This window comes from Mus caroli, chromosome 7 (genome assembly GCF_900094665.2).
Source record: "Mus caroli chromosome 7, CAROLI_EIJ_v1.1, whole genome shotgun sequence".
Classification (NCBI taxonomy): Eukaryota; Metazoa; Chordata; class Mammalia; order Rodentia; family Muridae; genus Mus; species Mus caroli.
The window spans coordinates 127,864,329-127,891,347 of record NC_034576.1 but is presented as its reverse complement, the minus strand read 5'-3'; the positions used below and the strand labels follow the sequence as shown (position 1 = coordinate 127,891,347).

Below are 27,019 nucleotides of genomic sequence, written 5' to 3'. Positions count from 1 at the left end.
CAGTTTCCAGAGAGGCCTAGAGCCCACACGTGTGTGGTGTTAGGAGCATGCAACACCTGTGATTCGGGACACAGCCCTGGGCTTGTACAAGCTCCCTGGCCTGTGGCAGGTCCTCAGGCTGGGGCCTCCCTATGAACACTGTTGCCATAGCTCTGATCCTTCACATGTGCTCCCTGCCTTGACCTCTTGGCTGTGAAGGACATGAAAGCCATCAGAAGGGGCTACGGGGACATCTGGAGAGCATCACCCTGGGCCCTTTCTAATGGCAGCCTCTCTCACAGCCAGGCACTTTATATGTAAAATGGATGAAATAGTTTATGGCGTCTGTTTACATGGTGGCAGGTGGATTCCAGGAAGAAAGGGAGTCTAAGGGCACGTCCCCACCTGCAGGCAATGCAGGCTCAGTTCAGAGGGGCCACGTCCTGAATGTTCAGCAAGCCTCAAATGTACGCTGGCTTTGGGATGGACAACACGGGCTTCCCCTGGCTGACAACATCCGGTGTACCACACTCTATTATTAATAACATCTTTTATTGATTTTGTAAGAAAAATAGACATTTGTTTGAGAGTTAATGCTTCTGCCAGTGCCTTCCCTCTGAGGGTGCATGGAGCGTATGCTTAGAAACCGACCAAGTATTTGGAGCAGCACACCAAGGCCAGTCTTGGGTGCTCCAGAAAAATCTACCTGAGCTCCCCCCACCCCCAGGAGAAGCTGGACTCCTGTTAGAGCAGAGGCCCTGGCTTCCTCCGCAGAGTTGGTTTGATGGCTCTCCTGGGAGGTGTGCGGCTCATCTGGGATTGGAGAAGCCAGGGGTGGTGAGGGGAGGGGGCGGCCCCAGAGGCTACAGAGATGATGGATTCTCATCAGAGAAGCAATCCTATCTGCATGTCAGCTGGCTCCGAATTAAAACATCTGTACAGCTGCTGGGTGTTGCTGCTTAAAAGCGCTTGTGATTCTTGGTAGTATCAGAACGTACTGAGTTCGGCACCATGGCACCGCCCCACTGGGCCCCGAGCCAGGAAAATAACAGATTAATATTTGGAACCAGAAATTACCCACTGCTGGGAGAATGATTAGCTTCCTGATCTGAGCTTGTTCCATAGATGTACACACACGTATGGGGCTCTGGACTGCAGGGCGAAGAGGCAGGGCTGAGCCTAGGCCCTCCCAACTCTGACTTGCAGGTAGGTGTGTGTGTGTGTGTGTGTGTGTGTGTGTGTGTGTGTGTGTGTGTGAGATATAGGGGCTAAGGGCAGGTTTCAGCACTCACTGCAGCTCACTTCCTCTCCTCAGCAGGACACATGCCCTTGACCCATCCTGAATCAGGTTTGAACAGAACACAGAGGCTACCTAGGACTCACCCCATCAGGCCTCCAAAGGCACTGGATAGAGGAAGAGCAGCTGGCTCCTCAGCAGTGGCCTCTCTGCAGCTCCATTGCCCTTAGTGAGGAGGACTGTGTAGTGGAGGGCCATGGGCTCCATGGTCATGGTACTGAGATCTGAGCCTGGGTCAGGGGCTGCCTAGGACTTGGATGCCAGAGGCTCTGCTCTTCTAGACCTCACAGGAGAGGCACAGAGAGGAATCAGGTATCCCTGGCTCCCAGCAGCTAGCCCCATGTGGCAGGAGACAGCTATCCTGTTCTTGACCCTTTCATCTGACCCCTATAGCTCCTGGGGCTGTGATTCAAGTCCCTTATCCCTCCATGCTCTTCCAGCCCTTGGGGTCCCAGCTGGCCAACCCTGAAGTGTGAAGGACATGGGTACTGTTCAGGGCTGGTGATAGAGCCTAGCCAGCTCGAAGAGGCTCTCCCTCCTGCTCCAGTCAGCACCGCCAACGCCTTGAGGTCTCCTTCTCACGTATGCAGGTTTTAGGGCGCAAGGCTGTGGAAACAGGACACAGGAAGTGTGAGTTACACTGTCCTTGAGAACAACTATATACCTCGCTGGCCATTCAGATAGGTGGAGACCTGGCTAGCCTAAGCTCTGAGCACCCTGCCTAACCTATCTCATGCATGGAGTGGGCTTTATCATGCCATCCCCAGGGCCTTTGCCTATATTACCAGATGTCCTTTAGGACTCAGCTCACATGCCACCTGCCCCAGGGAGCCCTCCACTTGGTGTCCCCACAGTGTGCCTTGCCTTCTCTCCTGGCCACAGGGAAGCCTGTAGCCAGAAGCTGCTTGTCGCTCTGGGACAAGAGTGAAGGGAAAGAGGTTTTAGGTAGGCAGGGCAAGGCCAGTGCACTCAGCGGATTCCTCTCCACCTAGATCAAGCCTCTGACAGGGATGCCCAGGGCAGAGACATCACCCACCTGGGTCAGCAGTGCCTGGCTTCCTCCTCGAGGTAGTGATGACCTGGTTTTCATTCATCATTTGTATGTCCTGGTCTTCCTCCGGCTTACTGCAACAGGGAAGACAGAAGGCTCATCAGCCTCCAGACCACATCCCTGCCATCCATCTTCATTAGGGCTGGTCAGGGGCATACCTGATGATGGCGTGTTTCTCCTGATGACAGAAGTCAGTGTCCTCAGCAAAAAGGATGGTGTGGTGGGGTACGGTAGGCTCACATGTGGGCAGGATGCCCCCAACCAGGTGGCTCACCATGGCAAGGATGCCGTTGTAGACAAGCAGGTCATCCACCAGCAGCTGAGACAGAGTGGGACCCCAGTGAGGCCCTGCCCTCCCACACGCGATCCAACCCCAAGCTCCTCTGAAGTGCCGTGTGGGCAGCATGAAGGGCATGCGCTGTCAGCTTGGGCTGCAGACTGGGAAGTTGAGGCTCCGGGACTTTCCCAGCACTGGGTGACCAAGTGTAGAGATGGAGGCAGACTGAGTCTGCAGCCCCCACGACTTCTGCTCTCTCCACCTGACCACCCAGTCATTTTCCAAGGCCATGTGATTCTAGAGGGAGCCCTGAAAGCAACACCAAGGCCAGGGCCAAGTTCAGGGGTTGCTTTGGATCATTTCCAGGCCATTTCCCTGCTCAAGGTTGTGACTGGGGATAGAGACCAAACTGCAGCAATGATAACTGGCCAGCCTAATTTCCAGCAAGCACAAGGATCTCCCACACCAGCTAGTGAGGACTCACGCCAAACTCCTTCACTCCTCGTTGAGGCGTTTTCGTGTAATTCCACAGTTTGATCATTGACACAGTGGTGGGCAGGTCGAAAATGACATACACTCGGTTCACCTGTCAGAGAGCAAGGCTAATTAAAGCGGCTGTGTTTGGAAACAGCTGTGGGCAGGGCCAGACATGGGGCAGGGAGCTGGGCCCCAGGTGCCAGCCGCAGCACTCTGCATGTGGGAAGCCTGGAGTTCTGTGGCTTCTCTTCTCCTCAGAGCCCATTTTGAGTCAAGTCACGTGTGGTTGCGTTTGGAATAAACTGCTGAGCTGGCTCTGGGAGGGCCTGCTGCCTCCTGCTGCTGTGGCCCTCATTTAAATACTGGTGGAGAATGGAGAGCAGCCCTGCCTCAGGTCAAACCCAGGGACAGTTCCCACCTGCAGAGGCCAGGAGCTTCTTCCCGGGCGACTCATTTGTCCTTTCCCAGGGTCACAGAGAAAAAGCTAGAGTCCTGTGTACCAGAGCCATGGTTTCTTCTAGCCCATGACTGCTGGGGAATTACAGAGTACCTAGCACTCAGCCCCAGATTAGCAGCAGCCTCAACATCACAAGGGGGCCACTTGGAAGGCAAATAAAGAACGAAGTGTGAATGGGCCCAGCCTGCAGCATGCAGTGGCCTGCACACAGTGCTGGCTGACTGGAGTCTTTCTGCTCAGACCCTTAGCCTCCCACTAGGAGAGTGGCAACAGCCAGAGGACAGCAGTGAATTCCTGCTTTAGGCTGGGGTCTGAGGGCCTCAGGACGGGTGTAACCCTTTGTAACAGGGGACCGACCAGCCTGAGGAGTTAGCCCTGGGGTCTATGGGAGTTGTTCCCTCCTCCATGTGGAAAATGTCCATCTTAAACTTAGTTACATGCGCAGGACAGGATCCCACCATGCTCTGAAAACAGGCTCTGGCTCTGAGGTGGAGGGTGCTGATGGCATACCCTCTCCTGGACCTCCCTGCCTGCTCTCCAGGATGGTGGGCCAGGCCTGCTGCAGGGTTGAGACCTGGAAAAGCAGTCAGCGTAAGGATGGACGGCATGGCCGACTGGGGCTATGGGAGGGCAAGGTGGCCACACTGTGGCTGTGGGTAGTGATGTAAGGAGCAGAGACAGGCCAAGGAGAGGGGGAAAATGAAGGATGCCAGGGTGGAGTGGGCTGAAGAGGGCCTTGACACACAGAGGCAGCAAGATGCACATGAGGCCAGTGGGTCCCTGTCCTCCAGCACCTGTACAGAGACTCCTGACTTCAGGGTTCCTGGAGCCCCTCACACATCTGGTATCTGGTGCCTTTTTGGGTAAAGTCCATGCAGAGAGAGAATGGATGGTAAGCCTGGAAGGACTATACCCACAGCTGTTAGCCACAGCTGGTACCTCTCTGATGGTCCCCAAGTGTTTCAGCTGTCACTGGGCCCAAGGGCAGGTGCCCATCCAACCCCAGGGCCAGGTACCCACCAGGCCAGGCAGGATGGGGGCCAACCACATGTGCCTGCCATCGCTGGTGTTGTTGACTTGGTCGATAAGCTTGTCAGGGGTTCTCACATCCCCGCAAACACCCTCTAGCGCATTCACACTGTCTGGGAAGGCAGCAATATCTGAGGTGGAGGTTAAGCTGTCATAACCCAAACTCATATGCTGTGCACAGTGGGTTACCCTCAAGTGTGTTAAGCTGTCAGCAGTGTGTGTCAGGAGATGCTGGGCTGGTGCCCTATACTTTAGCAGTCTGGGAAATGACAGTGAAAATAAATGCATTCTAAGAAAATGGGGTTGTGGCCAAGGAGACACATCTGTGTGGGGCTAAGGGGTCAAGTTCAAAGTCAGAGGACCACAGGTGAGCTAGCTGGACATAAGGGCTTTGCAGAAGCACAGAGAGAGGTGATGGTGCTGCCACTGCTCTGAAGCACGGGTCACACCCCATTTGGGCAGGCAGGTGCAACTCTGGCAGGTCATGACCTTGTCAAGTCTGCCACCTTGCCCCAACAGGAGCTGACTAGAGAAGAGACCTCAACATGCACGTGCAGAATCTGGGTCCTGCTCTGTCACCGTGACAGGAAATCTCAGGCAAGCCATTAGACCCCACTGATCTTGTCACCTCACCTGAAATGAAGCAAAAATGTCTCTAAGATGGGCAGGAGAGCCTCTGAGGATAGTGGCTATGAGCCCTCTTGGTGATGTCAGTGGACTTTTTAGTTCCAGGAGTCATTCATTCACTAAGTTATGAGGAAGACAATAGTTCCAGAGACTCCAGGCGCTCACAGGATGCTCTGGGGCCACGCCTTTCTCTACCTGAAGATCTAGAGGTCACATGCTCAAGGGTGCTGATGATAAGCAGGTGACACAGAAGACAGGCAGGGACTTCAGAGCTTTACAACTGAGCTGTGTGACCTCAGGCAAACAACCTCTCTGTCTCAAGTTCCTCCCCTGGACAATTAAGATTCTAGAATGTTTGTTCACAAGATTTCTGTGGGGTTCATGGGATAAATGCTGGCTAGCAGTGCCTGGCACAGAAGCAGCCCCCCAGGAAGCATTGAGTTTAAGGGCTGTTAGATAACAGCTCCTGGAGTCAGCGCTGAGGTGAACTGTCAAAGGCATCCATGGGTCCTCTGGTTTAGTCATGGTCATTTCACATGACTGAGGGCCTTGTACTGCCACGTCTCAGGTTAAGTTCCAGAGGCTGGCATTTAAAAATATCAGTCGCCAACTATTTCAGAACCCTATGGGCCAACCGACAAGCTCCAGCATGGCACACTGTGAGCAAAGGTTCTAGTTACTGCACTTTTCCCACTGAGTTCTCCTGCAGACTTCAGAGCCTTAGAACACCAGCTGCCCGTGACCTCTGAGAAGGCCTGTGGTAGGCAGGAATCTCCCACACTCTCAACCACAGGACTCAGGTCTGAAGAGAACCAGATGTAGTGGCCTTGGCTAGTGTGGCTAGGAACAGCTCGAAGGGCCCAGTGGCATCCCTCCATATCGTCCTCCCCAGCAGCAGCAGCAGCAGCAGCAGCAGCAGCAGCAGCAGCAGCCCGACTATCACCCCACATCATAACCACCGTAACCACCACCACCATCGGTATCAGTTCTTTCCTTTTGATTTTGCATTTTGGGACAAAGTCTCACTTACTAGTCCAGGCTGGCCTCAAACTCACAGAGATCCGCCTGCCTCTGCCTCCTAAGTGCTAGGATTAAAGGTGTGCGCCACCATGTCTGACTTTCATAGTCTTTTGAAATAGGGCCTTGCTATGTAGCTCAGGCTGCCCTTAAAATGGTACTGGCAATTTGCCTTACATAGGCAAAACTCTTCCTGCCTCCACCTCCTAAGTGCTAGAATTATAGGCTTGGGAGCCTGCACCCAACTCCAGCAGCATCCTCCTCCTGCAGTGCCAGCTCCTGCTCCTGGTAGAAAGGATACTGTTCTGGGACAACGGGATCCTCTCCCCATGCTCGTCATACAGCTCCAGGCCTGTGAGGCCGATGTAGTAGGGATCGCCCCAGCTGGACAGCAGCTGGAACTGGAAAATGACTGTGGGTGTCATTAAGGAAGAGAAGCTGTTTTCTGGAGAAGAAAGCCACACAGTGGCAGATGTCATGGGCTTTTCTTGTTTGTTGATGGAAGAGTCCCTCCCAGAGATGGATGTCTGTCAAAAGGAGCACAGCATCACACTTGCCACCCACCTACCCTGGGCCCTGGGAGGGAACAGGAAGGAACAGGAATGCTAGGAGCAGACCATATGGACAGTTGGTGCTGGGACCACTCCCATCTCAGCCTCAGTTTCCCTGGTTATGAACTAACTCCTCCCTGTCTTCCAAGGTCCTGGGAATGAGCATGTTGGAGTAGGGAGAGCCTCCGGTCTGGTTTCCTACAGACAGAGACCATGTGCGCAAGGCAACCCCTGCCCCACCCCAGCAGAAGTGGAAGTCAGACCACCCCAGGCAGTCACAGGCAAGCAGCTGCTTCCTTCTGGACCTGGATACCTCCATACAGGCAGAGGCAAACTATCTGGCTTCTCTGACTTGTTTCTTTTAATTCTAGCTTTCTTTTCAATTTTCTTTTTCTTTTCTTCTTTCTTTCTCTCTCTCTCTCTCTTTCCTTCATTCCTTCTTTTCTTTTCTTTTCTTTTCTTTTCTTTTCTTTTCTTTAAAGAGACAGGTCTTATTATGTAGTCAGGGACTGTCTGGGACTCATGATCCTCCTGCCTCCACCATGCCTGCCTCCTGTGCTTTAGTTTTCATGGCTGGGAGGTGAGGCCGCCCTGCGGCCTGCTCCAGGGCTGGCTGATGCTTTGCTGGCCATGCAATGAGATCACACCAGAAAGGGGGAGGTGCTCTTGCTAACTCTGTCCCCGCCATATTTCTGGGTCATCTGTCTCTTTTCCAGCCCTCCTCAGCTGGGTCTTTTGTGCCACTTCCACAACCTCAGTCTTCCAAGGGTCCCATGCTGCTACTATGACCTAGTGACACCTTCATTAGGTAGGCACTCCGGCCGCCAGGCTCTGGGAGAAGGATACAGCCACAGGGCATGAGTGGGGCCTCGTAGTCCATGCTGGCTCGCTCCAGGCTCTTTGCATCTAGCCTGGAAAGAGACCAAAACAGCACCATGAACCCTTCTGCTCCAGAGTCACTGAGAGACACTCCACATGCAGATATAGCAGCCCAGGGGAGATGCAGTGTATCCATGGGGGCAGTGGAGGACCTAGCTCTTTTTTGTTACAGACCCTTGTAAGCCTCAGAGTACCTAAAAGTGGGGACTTGTTTAACTTAGAGGTGCAGACACCTGGACGGAGTGATGAAGCCACTGTGCAAGCCACACTTGAATGGGGTGTGCCTCTGGGGTCGCTCTCTTGACCACATGCCTAAAGGGCAACAGAGGCTGTGAATCTGAGGGCTAGGTGCTAGTGATGGGGCAGGGTGCCTGACAGGCCATTGGATGGGCAGAAATCTGAGGAGGCCTCTCCTAGCAGTCAAACTGGGTATAGTAAAGCCCCTAGAGTATAGGCAGGATGGGGATGCAGAAGAGAAAGGGCACAAAGGGGAAGTCCTGAGCACTATTGACTTCATGATCCCCAGTCCAGGCCTCAGTTTCCATTTTTGTAAAATGGGTATAAAATCACTGCTTTCAAGTATAGACTCTAAGAGACAGGAAGATCTCTGGGACTCTGAGGCCAGCCTAAATCTCCATAGTGAGTTCTAGGCTAGTCAGGGTTACAGAGTGAGATCCTAGCTCAGGAAAGACAACAATAAAACCCCCCAACCAAACTCAAAACCAAAACCCAAGTGCAGACTCAACAGCATGGGCCATAGTGGCTCTAGAAGAGACAACCACCGCTCTGCCCTCTCCTCCTTGGGCTCCTATAGCTCTTCTCTATAGACCTCCTTGGGCTGTCCCGAGCAAGGACACTGTTACAATTTGCCATTGGGGAGTAAGCTCTTTTGCTTCACTATTGTGGATTTTGGTGCTCAGACACTGGCAAACCTCACTTGGCTTATACTTTGGTGCTGGAGCAGTCTCCAGGACACCCCGGCAAACCCAAGTGAGAGCTTTTCATCTGCTCTGCTCTTAGGATCAGGGCTGGGAACAGGCGCTGGCTGGAAGCAACCAGAGGTGTTTCTGGACAACATGTGTGACTGCGGCTCCATCCCTGAGGGTGCTCACACAGAGGGCGCTGGTGGGCCAGACCCCACTCCCTCACCTCCTGGTGGGTGCTGGCGGTAGCCGGGTCTGTAGGTAGTCCCCAAAAAGGATTTCTTGTGCAAAATCAAAGTGACAGTTGCCAGGCCCTTTTCGGATGAGAAAGCCTTCTGCAGGAGACACGCACAGGCCATCCAGGGACACATGAGCGATTTTGACCTGGTACAGGAGACATAGGAAAGCCGGCCATGCCTGAGTTTCTGTGACAGTCACATTCCATCCTGAGCACAACCTCTACCACCAGTGCTGTGTAGGCCTCCAGCCTCTCTCCACTTCCTTCCTCACCTGTGAGATGGGCAAAGGCTCCATTTTCCTACTCACAGCACTGCTAAGTCCTGTCTGGGTGCAGAGCAGAGACCCAGCTGCTGCTCCTCACAGCCTCAGCGCTGACAGGCAGGCACTGTGCTTACCGAGAGCTTACTGAACACGCATGCACACATGTGAGCATACTTGTGAGCACGCGCACGCACACACGCACACACTCACACACACACACGCATATCCTGCCCAGGCAGGAATCCTCTAGCCATGCAGCTGGGATCTGCCAGCAAACTGCAAAGACCTACAAGCCTTCCGAGGCCATTTGCCATCCCTGCCTTTCCACACAGCAATTGAAAGAGTGTGGGCTTCATGCTTGACAGACCAGACTCTAGCTGTGTTGCCCCCCAAGAGAATTGTAGCCCTTTCCAGCCTTCCGTAGAACACTGAGAGGTGGGACAGGAGAGGCAGGGTAAGAGCCTGATGAAATGAGGTGCACACATAAGCCTACCAGACAACACCCCACCCTCCCCAGCATTCAGTGGACACCAGGCCTGCGGCTGACACACAAGCCTGGACAGTGTGGGAAGGGCACTCTGCGATTCCCCTAGGCTGCCCCGGGCTGTAAGGAAGTGCGGCCTGCTCTCTCCCTGGATGTCAGCCCCTCCCTCCACCCGGAAGGTTCTGGAGGATTTATGCTCCTCTCCAGCACCCACACCAGCCATTCATCACCCTGCCTCCCTGACAGTGGACTCCGCTCTGCCCGGCTTACCCCTCGGTAGGTGTCCTCGGGAGATTTATTGTAGTTCCAGAGGCGCAGGCCAGCAATGCTTTGGGCTCTGTCAAAGTGGATCATAACCACATGGTCCAACCCAGGGGAAAAGGGGATCAGCCACATGTGCTCATCCTCGGTGGTGATGTTCATGCCATCGATTAACCTGCAGGCAAGGAGGGCAGGTCAGCAAGACAGTGGGAGGCCTCCAGGAAGCCTGCTTCCCTCACCCAGCTATATCCTGGAAGGTGGGAGAGCAGTGATGTCAAGCAATACTTAAGAAGGGGTAAAAACAGCCGGGCATGGTGGCGCACGCCTTTAATCCCAGCACTCGGGAGGCAGAGGCAGGCGGATTTCTGAGTTCAAGGCCAGCCTGGTCTACAAAGTGAGTGCCAGGACAGCCAGGGCTACACAGAGAAACCCTGTCTCAAAAAACCAAAAAAAAAAAAAAAAAAAAAAAAGAAGGGGTAAAAACAGTGTGTGATCAAGAAGGTGCCAAGAGATACTAGTCCTCAACTGTTCAACAGAGACAGCTGTGTCCTCCTTGAGACTCCCTCTGCCTAGTGACCCCAGGGTGAGACACTTTGCTAAGTATTATTATTCTGTGTGTCAGGAAGGCTGAATGTAGAAGTAAGCTCATCACAGAGGATGTGCTATGGTGAACGGCATGAGATGTTGTGGCGTGGCCATGCAGGCAGACCACAGGAAGCAGGGACCAGCTGCAGGCTGGGAATGAGGTCAGTGCTCAGAAGGGGTGCCCTGGGGTGGGGGTGGAGTCTCCTCTCTGTTGTCCAGATGATCTGCACGATGTAGAGGTAGTTTGGCAGAAGTGACTCCCTTCTCTCTTGGTAAACATGAGGGAACCTGGCAGACCCAGGCCAGGAAACAGTGCCATAAGAGGCTTGATCGAGGGGCTGGTGAGATGGCTCAGTGGGTAAGAGCACCGGACTGCTCTTCCGAAGGTCCAGAGTTCAAATCCCAGCAACCACATGGTGGCTCACAACCATCCGTAACGAGATCTGGCGCCCTCTTCTGGAGTGTCTGAAGACAGCTACACTGTACTTACATATAATAAATAAATAAATCTTTAAAAAAAAAAAAAGAGGCTTGATCGTGATGAGCTAAACCTGATTGGTAGCCACAGGTCTGAATGCCCCAGGGAAACCCTAGCCAGCAGGAGGGGCTTCCAAACCAGTTACCTCAGCCTCTCTGCATCTATCTCTGCCTCAGCCTCTGCAGCCTGGACTTGACCTTTGTCCTCTGTTGTGGCATGGCCACTTGAAGACCCAGACTCAGAGATAATCAGCCCCCAACCCCAAACACACACACTCCACCCTTGGACCCTAGGGATCTTGAGGGCGACTATACTGTGAGCAACTCTGGCTGTGGCCACAATTCCCATATCTAAAATCAACTTTTCCTCTTACCATTTGATAGTTTGAGGTTTAGAATAAATCTAAGTGTTCATCCATGGAGGTAAAGCGTTCTCTCTCCTGTGCTCTAAAAGGCTGTTATTAAATTGATGGATGGTGTGTCTTACAGTTGCTGGCATGTTAAAACTGAGGAAATTCAGCAGGCTGACCCTGCTGTTTGTGAAGGAAGCTGGCTGCTGCAGACTGCTGTTTCCTTCCAGAGCAATCACTTCTATCTTGGGGACTGGCTGCCAGCAAAACTGTTGCAGAGTTTTTGGAGAGGGGAAACTGGAGGTAGATGGTAGACAGGCTGGTGGCAAAAGAAGTCTCCTCCCTTGCAGTCACCTCCTGGCTCTGCCCATGAGATACTCAGCAGCAATAAGTCTCTCATGCATAGATTGGGGTCTGTCATTGCAGGGATATTATGGTAGAGGACAGGTTAGGCAAGAGAGGCAAGAAGAGCCTGGGCCATCCTGTCATAGTCAAAGGCTGGGGAGGGGCAGTCAGTAGTAGAATGCTTGCCCTTCCTGCAAAGGGGCTCTGGTTTCTAGCCCCAGAACTTCAAACAAATACCACTAAATATGGCAAACAAATACATAAGTGAACACAGGTACTCCCAGAATCTGAGATCACCAACAGGGGGAAAAGATGGCTTCAGGTCAAGCCTCATGCCTAGCAGCAGAGGGCCAACAGAAAAGGTGCTCAATACCATCTTTGGAGGTTCTTTGTCTCATGTTTTGTCAGGACATTTTTAAAAGCCTTACAGGTCCTTTGCATTATGGCTCCCAGTTTTGTTCTTTTACGGGATTCCTGTGTGTACAAATGTGTGTCTCTTATGTTTGTATAACATTCTTATGCTTTTTCTTTGGCCCTTTTCTTCTGTTTGTTTTATTCTATTCCCATTTGTTTGTTTTTGTATTACTATCTCACTTATTATTATTCCTTAGATCCCTGTTTGTTTTTTAATGAGACAGAAAGGGTGTGGATCCTGAAGAGAGGGAAGGAAGAGAAGAAGTAGGAGGAGTTGGGGAAGGGAAGCCATAATCAGAATGTGGTGAATGAAAAACATCTTTTTGTTTTTGTTTTTGTAGACAGGATTTCTCTGTGTAGCTTTGGCTATCCTGGAACTTGCTAAGTAAACCAGGTTGGCCTTGAACTCAGAAATCTGCCTGCCTCTGCCTCCTGAGTACTGGGATTAAAGGCATAAAACACCACATCCGACTGAAAAATCTTTCAATAAAGGAAAAATAGAAAAACAATCAAAAAAGCAGAGATGAGTTGGTGGTATACGTCTATAACCCCAGCACTGGAAACTGAAGAAGGAGCAGCTTGAACTTGAAGTCCTGTGGGTTCACACAGACCCTGCCTTAAGAAAACCAGAACAGAGGCAGGCAGATTTCTGAGTTCGAGGCCAGCCTGGTCTACAAAGTGAGTGCCAGGACAGCCAGGGCTACACAGAGAAACCCTGTCTCGAAAAACCAAAAAAAAAAAAAAAAGAAAACCAGAACCTTGGAGGTAGGGAGTGCTCCAGAGTGAAGAGAGCTCACAGACTGGGAACCATGAGGTGTGGATGCTCCAGAGTGAAGAGAGCTTATAGAATGGGAACAATGTTTGTCAGCTACAGATGGCAGGATTGACAAATGACAACCAATGCTAGAGGATACAGGGAACAAGGAACCCTCACTCCTGCTGTTAGGAGTCATAAGAATCATTATGGATGGTTTCAACCCCCACCCCCACCCCAAATAGATCTACCATATGTCCAGCTGAAACTCTCTTGTACATCAGCACAGCACGAGATGCTTGCACACTCATGCTTACTGCTCTGCTACAACATACAGAGGCAGGACGTGGACTGAGTCTAGGTGTCCATCAATAGATGGTAAAGAAATGTGTTCTATACATGTAAAGGAATTTTAGGCATCCATAAAGAAAAATGCAACCATAAAGTATTTGCAGGAAAATGGATGCAGCTAGAAAGCTAAGAGAAACAAACCAGACTTCCTTGTCTATATGTCTATATGTCTACGTGTCTATGTGTCTTCTAGCTTATGGAGCCTAAACCTTAAGTCATATACGAGTGCGTACCTGTGTACTTATTTTAAAGAATTAGAAAGGGTTTCACTGGAGGGAAGGAAGGATCCTCAGATGGGGATAGAAGCATAATAGACTATACTTAAACCATGGCAGCAGTCATGGCTTAACTGGAGAAGAAAGGAGGCTAATGGAAGGAGGGGAGTGAGGACAAAGTGTGATGATGTGGGTATGAAGGTGCCTTAATGAAACCCATTTCTTTGTAGTCTAACCTAAAATATAAAAATAAACAAAGGAAAAAAGGAAGGAAAAATGAAAGAAAGCTCACTGAAGCTCAAGTGCTTCTCAGACAATGAATAGCACACTTTATTACTGGATCTTAGCTTAAGTACACAAACAGTAAGAGGCTATCTGGTGGCTCAGGTATCACTATCCACAGATCTAGGTGTGACAAGGACATTGAGGGTGTTCCTGGTCAGAGATTTACAGAGGAATGTTTAAGGATGACATTAAGATTGGGCTAGAGGCTGCTGGGATGATCTGGGGGCGTCGGTCAAGTAGGTGATGGAACGGTCAAACTGGGCAGGCCAGAGGTAGTTTATAGGGTCAGTCTAGGTCTGCCAGCTGACCTGCCAGGATCTACAGCCCACGGTGACCCCAAGCAGTCAGTGCCAGCAGGACTGAAGGCCACAGTGAAGGGACATCTTAAAGGGACAAAGAGGACACAGCCAAGACAAGGGGCTACAATGTGACCACTCTACTTTCAACCTGTAGTCATGTCATCATTCTATGGATAAAGAAACTGAGGCAGAGAAGATACCCAGCTCAGCAGTTAAGTGCTGTGTTGGCATATCCCATAGCCTATGTCTAAATCATAACTCCACTTAACCAGTCTGGGCACTTTTGGCCACCTTCTGACTTCAGCTTGTTCCTCTGTACATAGGGACAACAATAACGAGTCCTAGTGTATGCTGTGGCTTTCATGGATATCTGTAATCTACTAGCAGCTCAGTGTCTGGCCCTTACCATTCCAATGTGGCACTTGCTCTATTGGTTCTTCTTGTTGTCCTCACTGTTATAATCATGAGGTTTGGAAATTTAAAGCAGCGAGCTTTGAACTCCCATCCTTCAACTGTCCTTGCCTCTAATTAAGTCACAGAGCTGTTTATATAGGAGGCCAAGTGCCAGTCATGATGAATGACAGATGTCTGTGGATGGATTCTATAAAAAGCTTGCCCATTCACCTGGCCATGGCCTCTGGAATGTGCAGGAAGCAGAGCAGCCATAGTGGCCAACACAGACTTTATCACTTTCAAGTTTGTGAAGGGGTAAGGCGTAGGGCAGGTATGTGCAAGCAGAGTGGGTCAGCATCAAGGTGGACAGACTATTCTGAGTGAGGCCCTCACTGAGGCCTGTGTGATATCACAGCATGCAGCATCTGCAGATACACCAGCCTGACTTCTTATCCTGACTGTTCTGTAACAGGGGTCACTTGTGCAAAGGGTCAGGTTTACTTCTTTTGGCCACATGCTGTCCCAGGCAGTATCTGATGTGCCTGATGCATGTCTCTAGACCCCAACTGCCACAGTTAAGCTTCTAATACTTACTTGTCCAGAGTCCGTGAGTCATCGTTGTACTCTGGCAGGTCATTTAAGTCCCTGGGAGAGGCAGAGAGCTGGTGTGGTTGAATGGGCAAGGCCTCGCCATCCTTACCTACTACTTCTAGGCCAGTGAGTCCTATGTAGTGCAGGTCCCCCCAGGAGGCTGTCAAGTTTAGTCGGAGGCCTGTGAGAAAGGGACGTAGACAGTCGCCATTAGGTGCTCTGGAGCCAGCAAAGAACCGTCCTTCAGCCTCTCCATGGGCCTTTTCTCAGGTGTCCCCAGGCTGCCTACTCAGGCCATGCTGCAGGCAGGAGCCCACACAGTTGGACCACCTCACACCATGTCTCGTACCCTGTTGGCTCTTTCATGTTGTTTTGCATCGAGGTGTTCCTTTCCTGGCTTCGTCACGCATCAGGACGAATTAGTTCTACCCAGATGATCTTTCCAGTGTTCATTTTTCTATGTCTTTCTTGTGTCACAAGGCTATTCCTGTTCTGTGGTCTATACTCATGTTTCAGGGGCCAGGCCAGTGCTGCAAACACAGCCTGCGATGTCTTTGTATATTTCCTCTACCAATCCCCAGAGGCCACTACTCAGTAAATGCCCACATGGCCTGCCAGGTGGCTGACTCCTTAAGGGAACAACCTCACTGTCTCTCTAGACTATTGTGTACCCAGGTACCAGCATATAGTAGAGGCTCACTGCCAATGCATGCCTGGCAGTACCTAAATGGGTCGGTCACGTCAGGAAGCCCCATACCCAGAATTTAACATTTTATGCAAATGAGCCTTGTATGAGCCCTCCTGGGACTCAGAGTAATGGAGGTGACTGCTGAGCCCATCTTTCCTCCTCTGCTTTCACCCGCCCCCTTCACCAGAGACCACTCCAGGACACCTTCTGTGGTCCTGGGACACATATGCCAGGTGACGCATTCCATTGCCCAGAAGGCTCCCCTGTCTGGGTCATGCCCTGTCACCCTGTCACAGGCTTGGCTGGAGTGCCTCCTTTACCAGTAGAGCAGGGCCAAGTGCATGGGCTCTCCTACCCTTAGGTGCTTGGCCTGTTCAGCACCTAAGGTTTAATCTTTGGACTTTTGCAGAGTGACAGTGTGCTCAGAGGAGCTGGCAGAAAGCCTGGGGTCGTGAGGGGCTCCATATTTCTTACAAGAGGATCTGCAAGTCCAGGAAAACTTCAGAACTCTCTGGGGACAAGGCTGCGACCTCCCACCTCCCTGCACTTGACCTCTTGCCCTATGCCCTGCCATTTCCCAGTACCCTTTTGTGAGTCAGCCTTCAAACTTCCTCTTTGAGGTCCCAAAGTTGGCCTGAGCATCTCAGGAGTGATGGAGACCTGGGTCCTAAGTAGCATGGAACGTCATGCGCACACGCCCTCCAGGAAATGGATGGTAAAGTCAATGAGCGGCTGCCCCTCTAGCTTGTGGCCACAATGGTGGGTCAGCTTTTCCACCCTGCATCTGGGCAGCACGGTTTATGTGCACAGGCGCTTGTTTTTTCTTTCTAGCCTGTTCTGGTGCCAAGAGAGCTCCGTCACCTGTTGCTCTGGCCCATAGCAGCACATGCAGGCAGTGGCTAGTCCACATGCTGGCTGCTCGGAGCCATGAGCAGGCTGAGGGAGAACACCTGAGTGGCTCGGGTGAGGAGCACTGATGACTGTGGACCACTGCATCCATGTGCTCCACTGTGGACTTGTCTGCTCTGCAGCACAGGCTAACTGATATAATCCTTCTATTAGCCGTGTTCAAATGTCATCTCTTAGTGGTTTTCAGATTGTGCCTCCACGACTCTCCAAGCCCTTGCTCCATTTGCCTTTATCCTCACTTCTAGAGGTGTTCTACATTAATGTCCTTGTTTATTTCCCTGAGGCCAGGACTGACTCTTCTATCCCTAGAGCCTAGAACAGCACTGCCAACAAATAGATGCTTAATCAAATTTTGTCTTGAAACTTCTGACTGGTAGAAAAGTAGGTGGGGGGGGGTATGGGGGACTTTTGGGACAGCATTGGAAATGTAAATGAGGAAAATACCTAATAAAAAAAAAGTAGGTAGGTGGTTAGTGGACATGCCTCTCCCACTTCACAATGAATGGTAAATGAATACTCATGATTGTCTGTATGCGCTCACCATGGTTTTAGAATTAGAGATGTGAATAGCTAACAGTGAAGCCCAGAGTGAGCACAGACACCTGGCAAATGCTGATACACAGCTGTACACACTGCCACATGCCCAAACAGAATGATGGGATGGGTGGTGAGTGGCACAGTGGGGGCTGGGTGTTTAGGGAGGGGAGGAGAGATGGCAACTGGGTTGGGGCCTGCATGCTAGGATGAGCCGTGCTATCCTGCATTCCTATAGAAAGATTATTCTAGGTTGAGAGAACAAGTTGGGCCCATATCTGCAAGCAGCTAGTCAAGGGAGCAGAGGAGCATGAAGCTAGAAAAGGAGGTTGAGCTCAGTGCCACGTGGAAGTTGAGAGGTTCATGACCTAAGCAATGGAAGTTCTAGCAGGTTACTTTTTGTTTTCTTTGCTTTGTTGAGACAATGTCTCCCTTTGCATTCTAGGATGGTCTCAAAGCATGATCCTCCAGGCTTTGCCTCCTGAGCCTGGGGGCTACAGATGTGCACTACCATGGTGGCCCACATATGGGTGCAGGCTGAACTGTGTCTTAGAGGGTTAGACACTGGTGCTGAGAGAGGCCTTACTGAGGGTGCTCTTAGTAGGAGAGGGCAGCAGGGACACAATCAAGGTGTGTTTAAGAGGCGATGGAGCCTAACAGCTTGAACATAGATGGAAGAGAAGGGATTGATCCGGCAACAGAGTGGTGTGGGTAGTGTCTAGGAGAGAATGCCTGACGGTGGAGGAGGGAGTAGATTGGGAAGGGAGGAACAGGAGGAGGCAGAAAGGAACAAGAAGCCTTTCCCATGCCCACAGTCCCTTTGTGTCTGTAAGTTGCACCTGATCCCACTGATTCAGAGCTCTGAATACACTAGCTCTCCTTGTGAGCTGATATCCATGTTCCATATTCATTTTCCTCTGGTGCATCAATTAGTATTTATACAAATGGAAATTAATTTTGTTATTTCTCTCATGTTTTGGCCCTCTCGACTTCTTCCCTATTCATTGCGGCTGATATTTGCAAAACTTCCCAAATGAGTGTCATCTGCAAATTAGCAAGTCATATATTCCCCTTTCAAAGCATGAAGAGGATTGGCCATGTCTACCCACTGCCTCCCCCCAAAGCACACACCCCTGGGGCTACCTTATTAAACTGCACTTCACATGCACAGGTTGCTAAGCAGGTAGAGGATGGGATGGGGGTGCGGAGAGAAGAGATGGAGGAATCTTGGGGCTCTAAGCTCAAGAGGGAGGCAATGATTCAGTGGAGAGGCCTCAATGCTTTCCTAGCAGGTACAAAGATCACAGTCACAGTACTCTACGCCCGGGCCAACCTCTCTGAGCACTGTGATGTCGTCTCTGAGAAAGACTGGACTGGTTCCATACAAAGGACATTGGTAAATAGGCTTCGGGGGAAAATTAGTACGAAGATAGGACAGTGGCAGCTTCTCCCTGGCAGCATCTTCACCTGCCTTTCTTCTCCTCCAGGAAGAGGTTCTGGCTCATCCAGGTTGTCTGGGCAGCTGACCACTCTCACAAGGCTACAGGGACAGCTATAACCCATGTCTGGTCAGATACGGTTTTCATATCTCCTATCTGTCCAGCTCCACATAGTGAACTGCATAATGAATGTATGGACAGGCTTGAGATACAGGCTAGACCCAGAGACTTAATTCTAGAGCTAGATCTTCCAGACAGCAAACGTGGTTTTTGCTCTTGGGTTGCTAGTAATAGGTGGATGTGAGCACAAAGCCCCCTGAAGCTTCTGCTGCACAGCCTTCCCATGAGCCACTGGTGCATGGCTCCCAGGGAGGGGAACAAGAGGCAACCATGGTAGAAAGGCTGGGACACATTAAGTCTCCATGATGTCATTTCCCTGTCTACATCCAGCTGCTTAAGAAACTAGTGACCCTAACTTCTAGGTCCACAAAACCAATAGATTCTTTTTTTTTTTTTTTTNTGAATTCAGCTTGATTCAATTTCAATTCTCCTCCCCCCTCTCTGTGTGTGTGTGTGTGTGCATGCACACGTGCATGTTTCAAGCCCCAAGGAAAGCAAACTCAGTAAAAAGTAAAGGCCTGCTATCTCTAGGACCTTACAGCTTCACTGCAAACACTGGTCCTTCGAGAGGCCTCTGGCATAAAGTAGCCTCTTAACCAGAGCCCTGAGGCTCACTGTAGTATGGGGACGATTTGTACTCTTGGGAGTTAGGTCCCAACCTTGGCTCTATGAGCTTCAGTTGTCTAATGTGGAAAATGAGGACACTAAGAACTGTGAGGTCAGTCAGGGAAAGCCCAGGTCTGCCTCTCAAAGACAAACCCACCCCAAGCCCAGTTTTCACCTGACATTGGTTGACTATTTATTTAATTTACTCATTCAGTGTGTGTGTGTGTGTGTGTGTATGTGTGTGTGTATTCCAGTGTATTAGGTTCTATGTTATGTGTGCATGTAGAAGGCAGAGGGCATCTCCTTACTGGGAAGGCACACTAATTAGGACAGACTGGTGGTCAGAGAGCCCCCGAGTTTTATTTGTTTCCATCCTGCCAACACTGGGATTACAGGTGTGCGCCGCCATGCCTGACTTTATGTGGGCATTAAGAACCGAAATTATCAGGGTCCCCCAGTTTATATGCTAAATGGACCATCTCTGCCTATTTATTTGTGTGTTTGTTTATTCACTTATTCAGGCAAGAGCTCTCACAGAACACAGGCTGACCTTGAACTCAGATGTTCTTGCCCCTGCCTCTGAAGTGCTAGAATTACAGCTCTTTAGTCTGTTAGTCTAAAGTAATTCAGTGACCTGAGTGGAAAGAGCAGTAGCTCTTTCTGTCTAAGAGACCATTTTTTCCTTTTGGGAAAGGAAGGAACAGGGGAGGGTTCTCACTGAGGACAGCAGGAAGGTTTGGGGAAAGCAGGTGCAGAGGAGCTAGCAGGAAGAGGTCAGTATACAGTAGGCACTAGACCCGTGTCCTGGGCAGGAGACTGCCTGTGCTACAGGGTTAATGAGTATCTTCAGAAAGGTGTGATCTTCTGGATGTAGCCTATAACCAGTGACATGAAGACACAGGGACATGAAGACCAAGATTTCTCTCAACACCAGTATCGACCCAGCCCATCTAGCGGCTGAGCCCTTTAGGAGGGTACCTTTGCTTTCTGTCCAGACCTACCTGCCCCTCAGCGTGGGCCACAGAAGCCTCCACTCATCCTCCCTCAGAGCTACCTTAGAGACCCCATACTCAGACCACACAGACTGGGCAGGCAGGGAGCCAGAAGAGGCATTCAGACCCAGGAGCCTCTACCCACTAAGGTGGCAAGGGAAGGGGCCAGACTAGGCTAGGATGAACTGGGAACTGGAGGCATGAGGCTGCTTCTGAAGAAATGGGGTAGGGTCACAGCTCTTGTTTTCAAAAGATAAATGGAAAGCAAGTGACACAGCAGCAGGACGGGCAAGAAAGAGCAGGAGGCTAGGCAGCAGGACACACAGAGAACCTGCTAATAGAGCCCTGGGAGTGGGGTGATTGCAGACAGTCATGATCTCAGCTTGGAGCTTCCTTAGACAATGAGGGGCTAGTATAGATGTGAGTGAACTAAGAGAGGAACTTGTCTGGAAGGAAGGGGAGAGGCCCAGGAGCTCAGATGACATCTATTCAGAGAGGCTTGCTGGCTGAGCAGCCTTATGTATATCAACATGTGAAATTAGTCAATACTTCAGAGTCTGTCTAAAACCACAGGTTCTGGAGAAGTCAGAAGACCTAGCTCTTGGGCCATGTGATTCTCCCATACCCCCACCCTTAACTCCTTCTATCCTTTGTGTAAGAGCTAAGCTGTGGCTGAGTTCTATAATTGCTAAGCCTGTAGCAGCCTGGAGTCAACTGGCTCTCAAGTCCAGATTTGCAGTGGGCACATGGGTGGCCTAGGTACAAAATACAAAATGCCATCATGCCTCTCTGATAGTACAAAATAAACAGAAGGCCCTGAGGTACGTGGGAAAGGTACTCACATAGCCCATAGAAGATGCCTGGTGCAGGCGTGGTGACTTCTGAGACAGCGGGGCTGCTTTGTAGCTCTAGCCCTGGTACCTATAGGATGTTTGGGGAGAAACAGGGGGAAGAAAGGTTTTAGTGGTGCCCACACAGTTCCTTTACAAGATTCATTGCCCATTCCATGCCCAGGAAATCCCTGTGTCTGTTTTCGTATGCCTTCCTGTCCTATGAAGAGGTATGTGGGTGTCTGGAGCCTGGGACCATATCCCCACCCATAGCCAAGGGGCAACAACAGGGTATTCAGACTTTCTCAAAGTCTCTTGTGGACCCATAATGCTTATTGAGTGAGAAGGAAGGAAGACTGAGGAAAGGGATAGAGGAGGAAGGGGAGACGGACACAGGAAGGAGAGAGACAAGAGTCAGGGAGGGAAGGGAAGAGGAGGGAGGAAGAAAGATGGAAGAGGAGAAAGGAGGATGGATGAGGAAGGAGAAGACAGGAAAGCTGGAGGGAGAAGAAAGGTGGGAGGAAAGGAAGAGGAAGAAGAAAGAAGAAAGATGGAGGATGGAGGAGGGAAAGGAGCCAGGAGAAAGTAGGAGAAGGAGGACAAAAGGAGTCAGAGGGAGAGAAGAGGCTGAGACCCAGAGAGGGGGAAGGGAGGAAGAAGGAAGAAAGCTGACCTCAAACCACAGCGAGTGGCCCCCACTTTGGCTGTCCAGAATTGGCATCTAAGGGGTGGGTTGAGACTCCTGTATTGTTAGAGTTCTTAGTTGACCCCCATCAGCAACCAGTCTTGTCTACTGATAGGTCGGAGTAGTCGGCTATACTCTGCTTGGGGTCTCCACATAAGACTAATTAATTTATTATTTTATATTAATTCTCCTGGACAAAGAAGCCTCCAGTGCTTCAGTCAGAGATGGTGCAAGGCAAAAGGAAGCAAGAAGTTTGTCTTCCCCAGGACCCAGCAGCCCCTCATGCTCTGCAGGTCAGGTGCATCAGCAGGTGCTCCTGGGCCTGGACATTTGGAAACCACTGGACAGATGAAGGACTTCAAGGTTAGCTCCCTGGAGATCCAGAGGTCAAGAGCAGATTGTGGGCAGGGAAGACTTGGAACTTTCAGTTAATTGCCACTTTTAAACTGAGGTCATTTAAGACCCAGATTTCTGGCTTCTTTTGAAAAGATCTTGAGAACAGGCAACAATGGGTGATGAGCTGTCACTGGTCAGAGTGGCAGTACCTTCTCAGGCTCCTGCTTGTGGTCATCTTACCCCATGCCTGCTTGGCCTTGATGCTCCAATCCCATTGAACAGGGATCTGGTCTCTATGCCAGCTGCCTGCTTTCCTCACACAGTTCTGTGGGCCAGCCTGTCTCCTGGGGATTCTGGCTGTCCTGTCCATCTTTTTTCTGTTCCTCTCTTTCTCTGCATTACAGGACCCTCCCCTGAGACCCCGGGGCCTCTCCACTTTCATCAGTGGACCCTGACATGAGCTCACTCTTGCCCATTTTCTTTAGCACTATGCACTCAGACTCTGGCTTTGACACCTTTGTGGTAACCCTCAGTTAAGACACTGAATCCATGCCCTCAGCAGGAATACAACGTCCCTACTTATTTTATATGAAGGTCATCTGGGGGCTGGGCTTACAAAGCCTGTATCACTAGAGCGCCTGGATTAGGGCATGTGCTCAGGCAGCCAGTTTTGCTGTTTGGTTTATAAATGTTTCCAGGGGCCTAAAGCATGACAGACAAATACTTTTCCAATGAACTACATCTACAGCCTTCTTTTGCTTTTTATTTTGAGACAGAGTTTCTCTAACTTGGCCAGGATGGTTCTGAACTCATTCTACAGCTCTGATTTGCCTTAAACTTGCAAATGGCTAGCTTTTAGGCCTGTACCAACAGGCTCAGCTCTGGTCACTTTTTTTCCGTTTCCATGACTTTTTTTTCACATTCTATCTCCATCGCAGCCTCTCCCCTCTTCTCCCAGTTCTGCCCTTAAAAGTCCCGATCCTCACTACCCTCTTCCTCCTTCTCAGAGAAGGGAAGCCCCCTTGAGTACTCTGCTCATTGTTTTAATCGAAAGTCTGCCTCCTTCAGGCATTTCTGTTCTACTCACAGTGGTGAGTGATCTGAAGCAGACCCAGGCACACCCCTCTCCCCAAAGACAACACAACCTCTGTATTATACACATGCGGCACTGAGCCCAAAATCCAGCCTATCCTTCCTGGCTTTGATGAAAATTTGAATCTTTACTTCACTTCAGTTAAAAAATAATAATTAGAAAGTGAAATATGAAATACTGAATAGAAAATGAAATAGAGAAAATGGGGACTGTCAAGGCAGCAGCCCCAGCAGCATAAAGGATATCCATCTTCCTTTCCCTCCCTGCTGTGAGGTAGGAGCAGTAATCTATTTAGGAGCTGTCCCACTACTTGGGAGGCTGAAGCAGGAAGAGAGTGAGTACAAGGCCAGACTGTGCTGCACAGTGAGACCTTGCCCTGAACAACAAAAAGAATCTAGTTAGGGGTATTCCCTAGATCCACTCCAGTCCTACCTGGTCCTGGGCACCCAAGCCGGCCTGTGTGAAAGGCCTTTCATCCTGACCTTCACCGTCGGCAGTGCTGGGCCTCCTTAGCGCTTCTTCAGGCTGAAGGCCACACAGGCTCTCAGCATCCATGTCAAAAGTATCATCCAAACAGAATATGGCCTCCAGGATGTCCTCATCCATGGTGAAGAGAATAGTGTCTCCAAAGTGCTCAGGGGCTGGGCACATCACCAAGAAGAGAGAAGATTCAGCTGGCCTCAGGCCCCAGTGATCTGCCATCCATAACATGTCATAGTGTCCCATACACTATGTGGTCTCAAGCAACTGATGTGAGTTCTTGATGTGAGTCAAGAGCTCAGCCCCCACATTTCACCAAGCTGAGAGCCACATTGGTGGGACCTCATGGAACAAGAATTCTTGTTATCTCTCACCATATAAGTCCCTGGTGTGCGTGACACACTGGGTGTCCAACCCAGATCCCTGATCCTGTTTCTGCAGTGCTGGGGATACAAGACCCCAGGGCCTTGCACATACTCCTCAAGAGGTCTACCACTGACCTATAGTTACAGACTTCCCTTGCTTTAAATCTTGAGACAGCCTTGTTAAGACCCAGACTGGCCCTGAACTTAGTCTATGGCTTACATGGGCTAGAGTCTTTGGTGAAGCAGGATTTCAAATAGTGTGTATGGGATAGGGGGTGGTCTCGGGGGTGACTTTACCATCCATGTACAACCCTAGGGCTGGGATTGCTTGTGTATACTGCCTAGCCTGGCTTCCTGTGGGCCCTTTTATAAAGCACCTCCCCCAGAAAGTGTGGGAATTCTCCCAACCTGGGGAGCTGGGCTCTAATGACTGCCTGTCCCATGGGCTCCCTAAATATCCCACCTCTCTGCCTTAAGGCAAGAAAGATGATACAATTCATGACTCTGAACTTTCATAAAAGCCCCTTCTCAGGTTCAAGATCCTAGTCTCTAGAAAGACACTTAGTGTTAGAGGGCCACCTCTGGCCCACCCATCCTGGGGGAGGTGAGGGGTGCACCTCACGTCTAGGAAGACCTTACCTGTCCTGGGCTAGCTCATGGGCTTCCACTCCATGCCTCAGAGAGTAGCAAACAAGGACTTGTAGGAAATCCCCACAGATATACTGTACCTCCCATCAGAGTTCCCGAGGCTTTGGCAATTTCTCCTTCAAAGATGCACTGAGTATCCAACAGCATCGTGATGTCCTTCACACCTCGGAAGGAGTGGATCCGAGACTTATTGTAATTCCAAATCCTAATCAGGGCAACTTGGCAAGGCTGTGTGAACTCAATGGAGATGGTGTGGGTCATGCCTGGTGTGAAGGGGGCCAGCCAGACATGCATGTCATCCTGGGTCCTATTCACCCCATCAATGAGGTTGGAAACTACACGTGGGTCTTTCCCATAAGCTGGTAAAATATTGATGTCAGGGGGGTCCGCCATAATGCTGGAAATCTGTACTGGTTCCCCTGAGGAGCTGAATATTTCTATGCCGTTAAGGCCAACATAGTGTCTGTCTCCCCATGTAGACTTGATGTCAATAACCAAGTGCTGTCCATAAGGGAGGACTGGGATTTTAAAGTCGCTGTCACCATCCGTCTCTGTGGAGGGCTTTGGCTCTTCCTCTCTGCAAGGGGCTGGGAATTCCTCATGCCGGCTGCTCCTCTGCTGCTTCAGGAACTCATCTAGGATGTCCCCCTGTGGTTCCAGGGCAGAGATTCTGCCCCGGTGGGCACGGTCGAAGGCAGTGAGGGAGTCCCATGATGCATGCAGTGCGTGTTCCTGCTCACCATACCACTGCAACCAAGGCAGTGTCTGGGTGGCCTGGGTGTCTTCTGAAATAGAACACAGGAGGGGTACCCTATTAGTGTCACACCTTGGAAACTCATGTATTCCCCAGGAACCAGGGAAGCTCTGTTGCTTCATTAAAGCCACTGCCTTGTTTGTCCCTCACAACTCCAAGAAGGATGTGTCAATCCTGTCTTATAGATGAAGACACTGAGGCTCAGAGAGCAGAGTAACTGCTAAGCCGGATTCATTCAGATATTAATTAATTGATAAGGTACTCCACAACACAGAGATGGTCCACATGAGTATGCCACAACTTCAGGATGGACTACGTGAACTATGGCTTCCTGTCCCACATGATCTTCAATGTTGGTCTTGACAAAGAACTGTTTATCATAACCTAAGTGTAGACACTCTTTTCAGGAAAAACCAGATGTATTTTTAATAGACTTTGAACTTTCTAGGAGTACAACAGTTATGCAAATCAGGAGAAGAGCTACAGTTTGAATCTTGAATGATTCAGGCTTGGCATCCATACTGTAGCACTAATGGGAAGGATGGAGCCTTTACAAGGCGAGTCCACGTCCCTGAAGGGGACTCTGGGATGTTCTCCCTCTTTTCAGTCTCCAGCTACCATCAGGTGAGCAGCCTCCCTCACCACACACTGCCATCGAATCCTGTTTTCTGTAGGCCCAAAGCAACATGGCCAGATAGCTCAGGCCTGAGCCTCTGAACCTGTGGGTCACAATGATCTATTACCTTTGAAATTTGTTCATCTTGAGTACCACGGTGACAGGAAGCTGACCCAGGAAGGCTAGTTTGGCATTGAAACTCCCATAGCCTGGGACACATCATGGCCCATGAGGTCTGAGTTGGTCACAGTGTAGGTTGCACTGCACTGGAGGCTGGACCAGTCACATGGCTCTGGCAGCACTACAAGGCATTATTCAACAGTGGGATGAATGCTCAAGAAAGAATGTTAAGTCTGAGTACCAGCACTGGTCTGTGGAGGCAGGAGGACCACAAGTTCAAAGCAGTCAACTTCACTAAGTGTATGAAAGGGTAAGGCATCTGTCTGCTCCCACGTATAGACAAAGCCTGAATCTCAGCATAGGGACTCAACCAGTAACTTCAAGGAAGGCTCTGAAGCCCCCTCTCAGGGTCTATGAGCTCAGTGTGACCATCAGGCAGCGGCTTTTGCTGGCAGCCAAGCACAGCCAGTCATGGGAAGAGGCCACTGTGAATACACAGCAGCATGCAGCTCTGCCATTCCAGGCTGGTTCCTACTGGGAAGTGCCTGCGTTCCACTCCCTGCCTGCGCTCCAGGGAGCTTGGCACTATCAATTACTCCTCTCTCTAGGTTCCTCCAACACTGCTTCCTCCAGAGCTTTCCACTGCTCACTCTGCCTGCAGACATGTATACATCTCTTCTGTCTAGAAAAGGGAGGGTACCAGATCCTGTGGTTCCCTCCCATCATGCCCTGTTCTCCTCCCCTTTTCTGTACAGACATCCTGTTTCCTGTCTTAATAGTGGCCTTTCAACTCCACCCTGAATTCAGCTTCCCTTCTTTGGGGAACAAGCCTCAGCTTTCTGAAGACCATCCCACTGTGAGGCTATCCATATAGAAGCTGGGCGGTGTGTGTGTGTGAGTGTGTGTGTGTGTGTGTGTGTGTGTGTGTGTGTGTG

The 27,019-nt window shown here is 50.6% G+C and overlaps 1 protein-coding gene across 5 annotated transcripts in view; it reads right to left on the bottom strand.

Moving 5' to 3' along the window:
* Positions 1 to 517: 517 nt before the first annotated feature.
* Positions 518 to 27,019, bottom strand: part of Kiaa0556 (KIAA0556 ortholog) — a 169,960-nt gene continuing 143,458 nt past the window's right edge. For all 5 annotated transcript variants that reach the window (XM_021167737.2, XM_021167736.2, XM_029479630.1 and 2 more), the window contains 13 exons: positions 24,675 to 25,379; positions 23,534 to 23,742; positions 21,000 to 21,078; positions 14,873 to 15,050; positions 9,820 to 9,985; positions 8,791 to 8,948; positions 7,609 to 7,673; positions 6,513 to 6,623; positions 4,559 to 4,698; positions 3,089 to 3,190; positions 2,486 to 2,646; positions 2,313 to 2,401; positions 518 to 1,882 (listed from right to left, as the gene is read on the bottom strand). In XM_021167737.2, the coding sequence (XP_021023396.1) occupies positions 1,824 to 1,882; positions 2,313 to 2,401; positions 2,486 to 2,646; positions 3,089 to 3,190; positions 4,559 to 4,698; positions 6,513 to 6,623; positions 7,609 to 7,673; positions 8,791 to 8,948; positions 9,820 to 9,985; positions 14,873 to 15,050; positions 21,000 to 21,078; positions 23,534 to 23,742; positions 24,675 to 25,379 (2,222 nt within the window). In that variant the 3' untranslated portion in view covers positions 518 to 1,823. The remainder of the gene's footprint in view (positions 1,883 to 2,312; positions 2,402 to 2,485; positions 2,647 to 3,088; positions 3,191 to 4,558; positions 4,699 to 6,512; positions 6,624 to 7,608; positions 7,674 to 8,790; positions 8,949 to 9,819; positions 9,986 to 14,872; positions 15,051 to 20,999; positions 21,079 to 23,533; positions 23,743 to 24,674; positions 25,380 to 27,019) is intronic.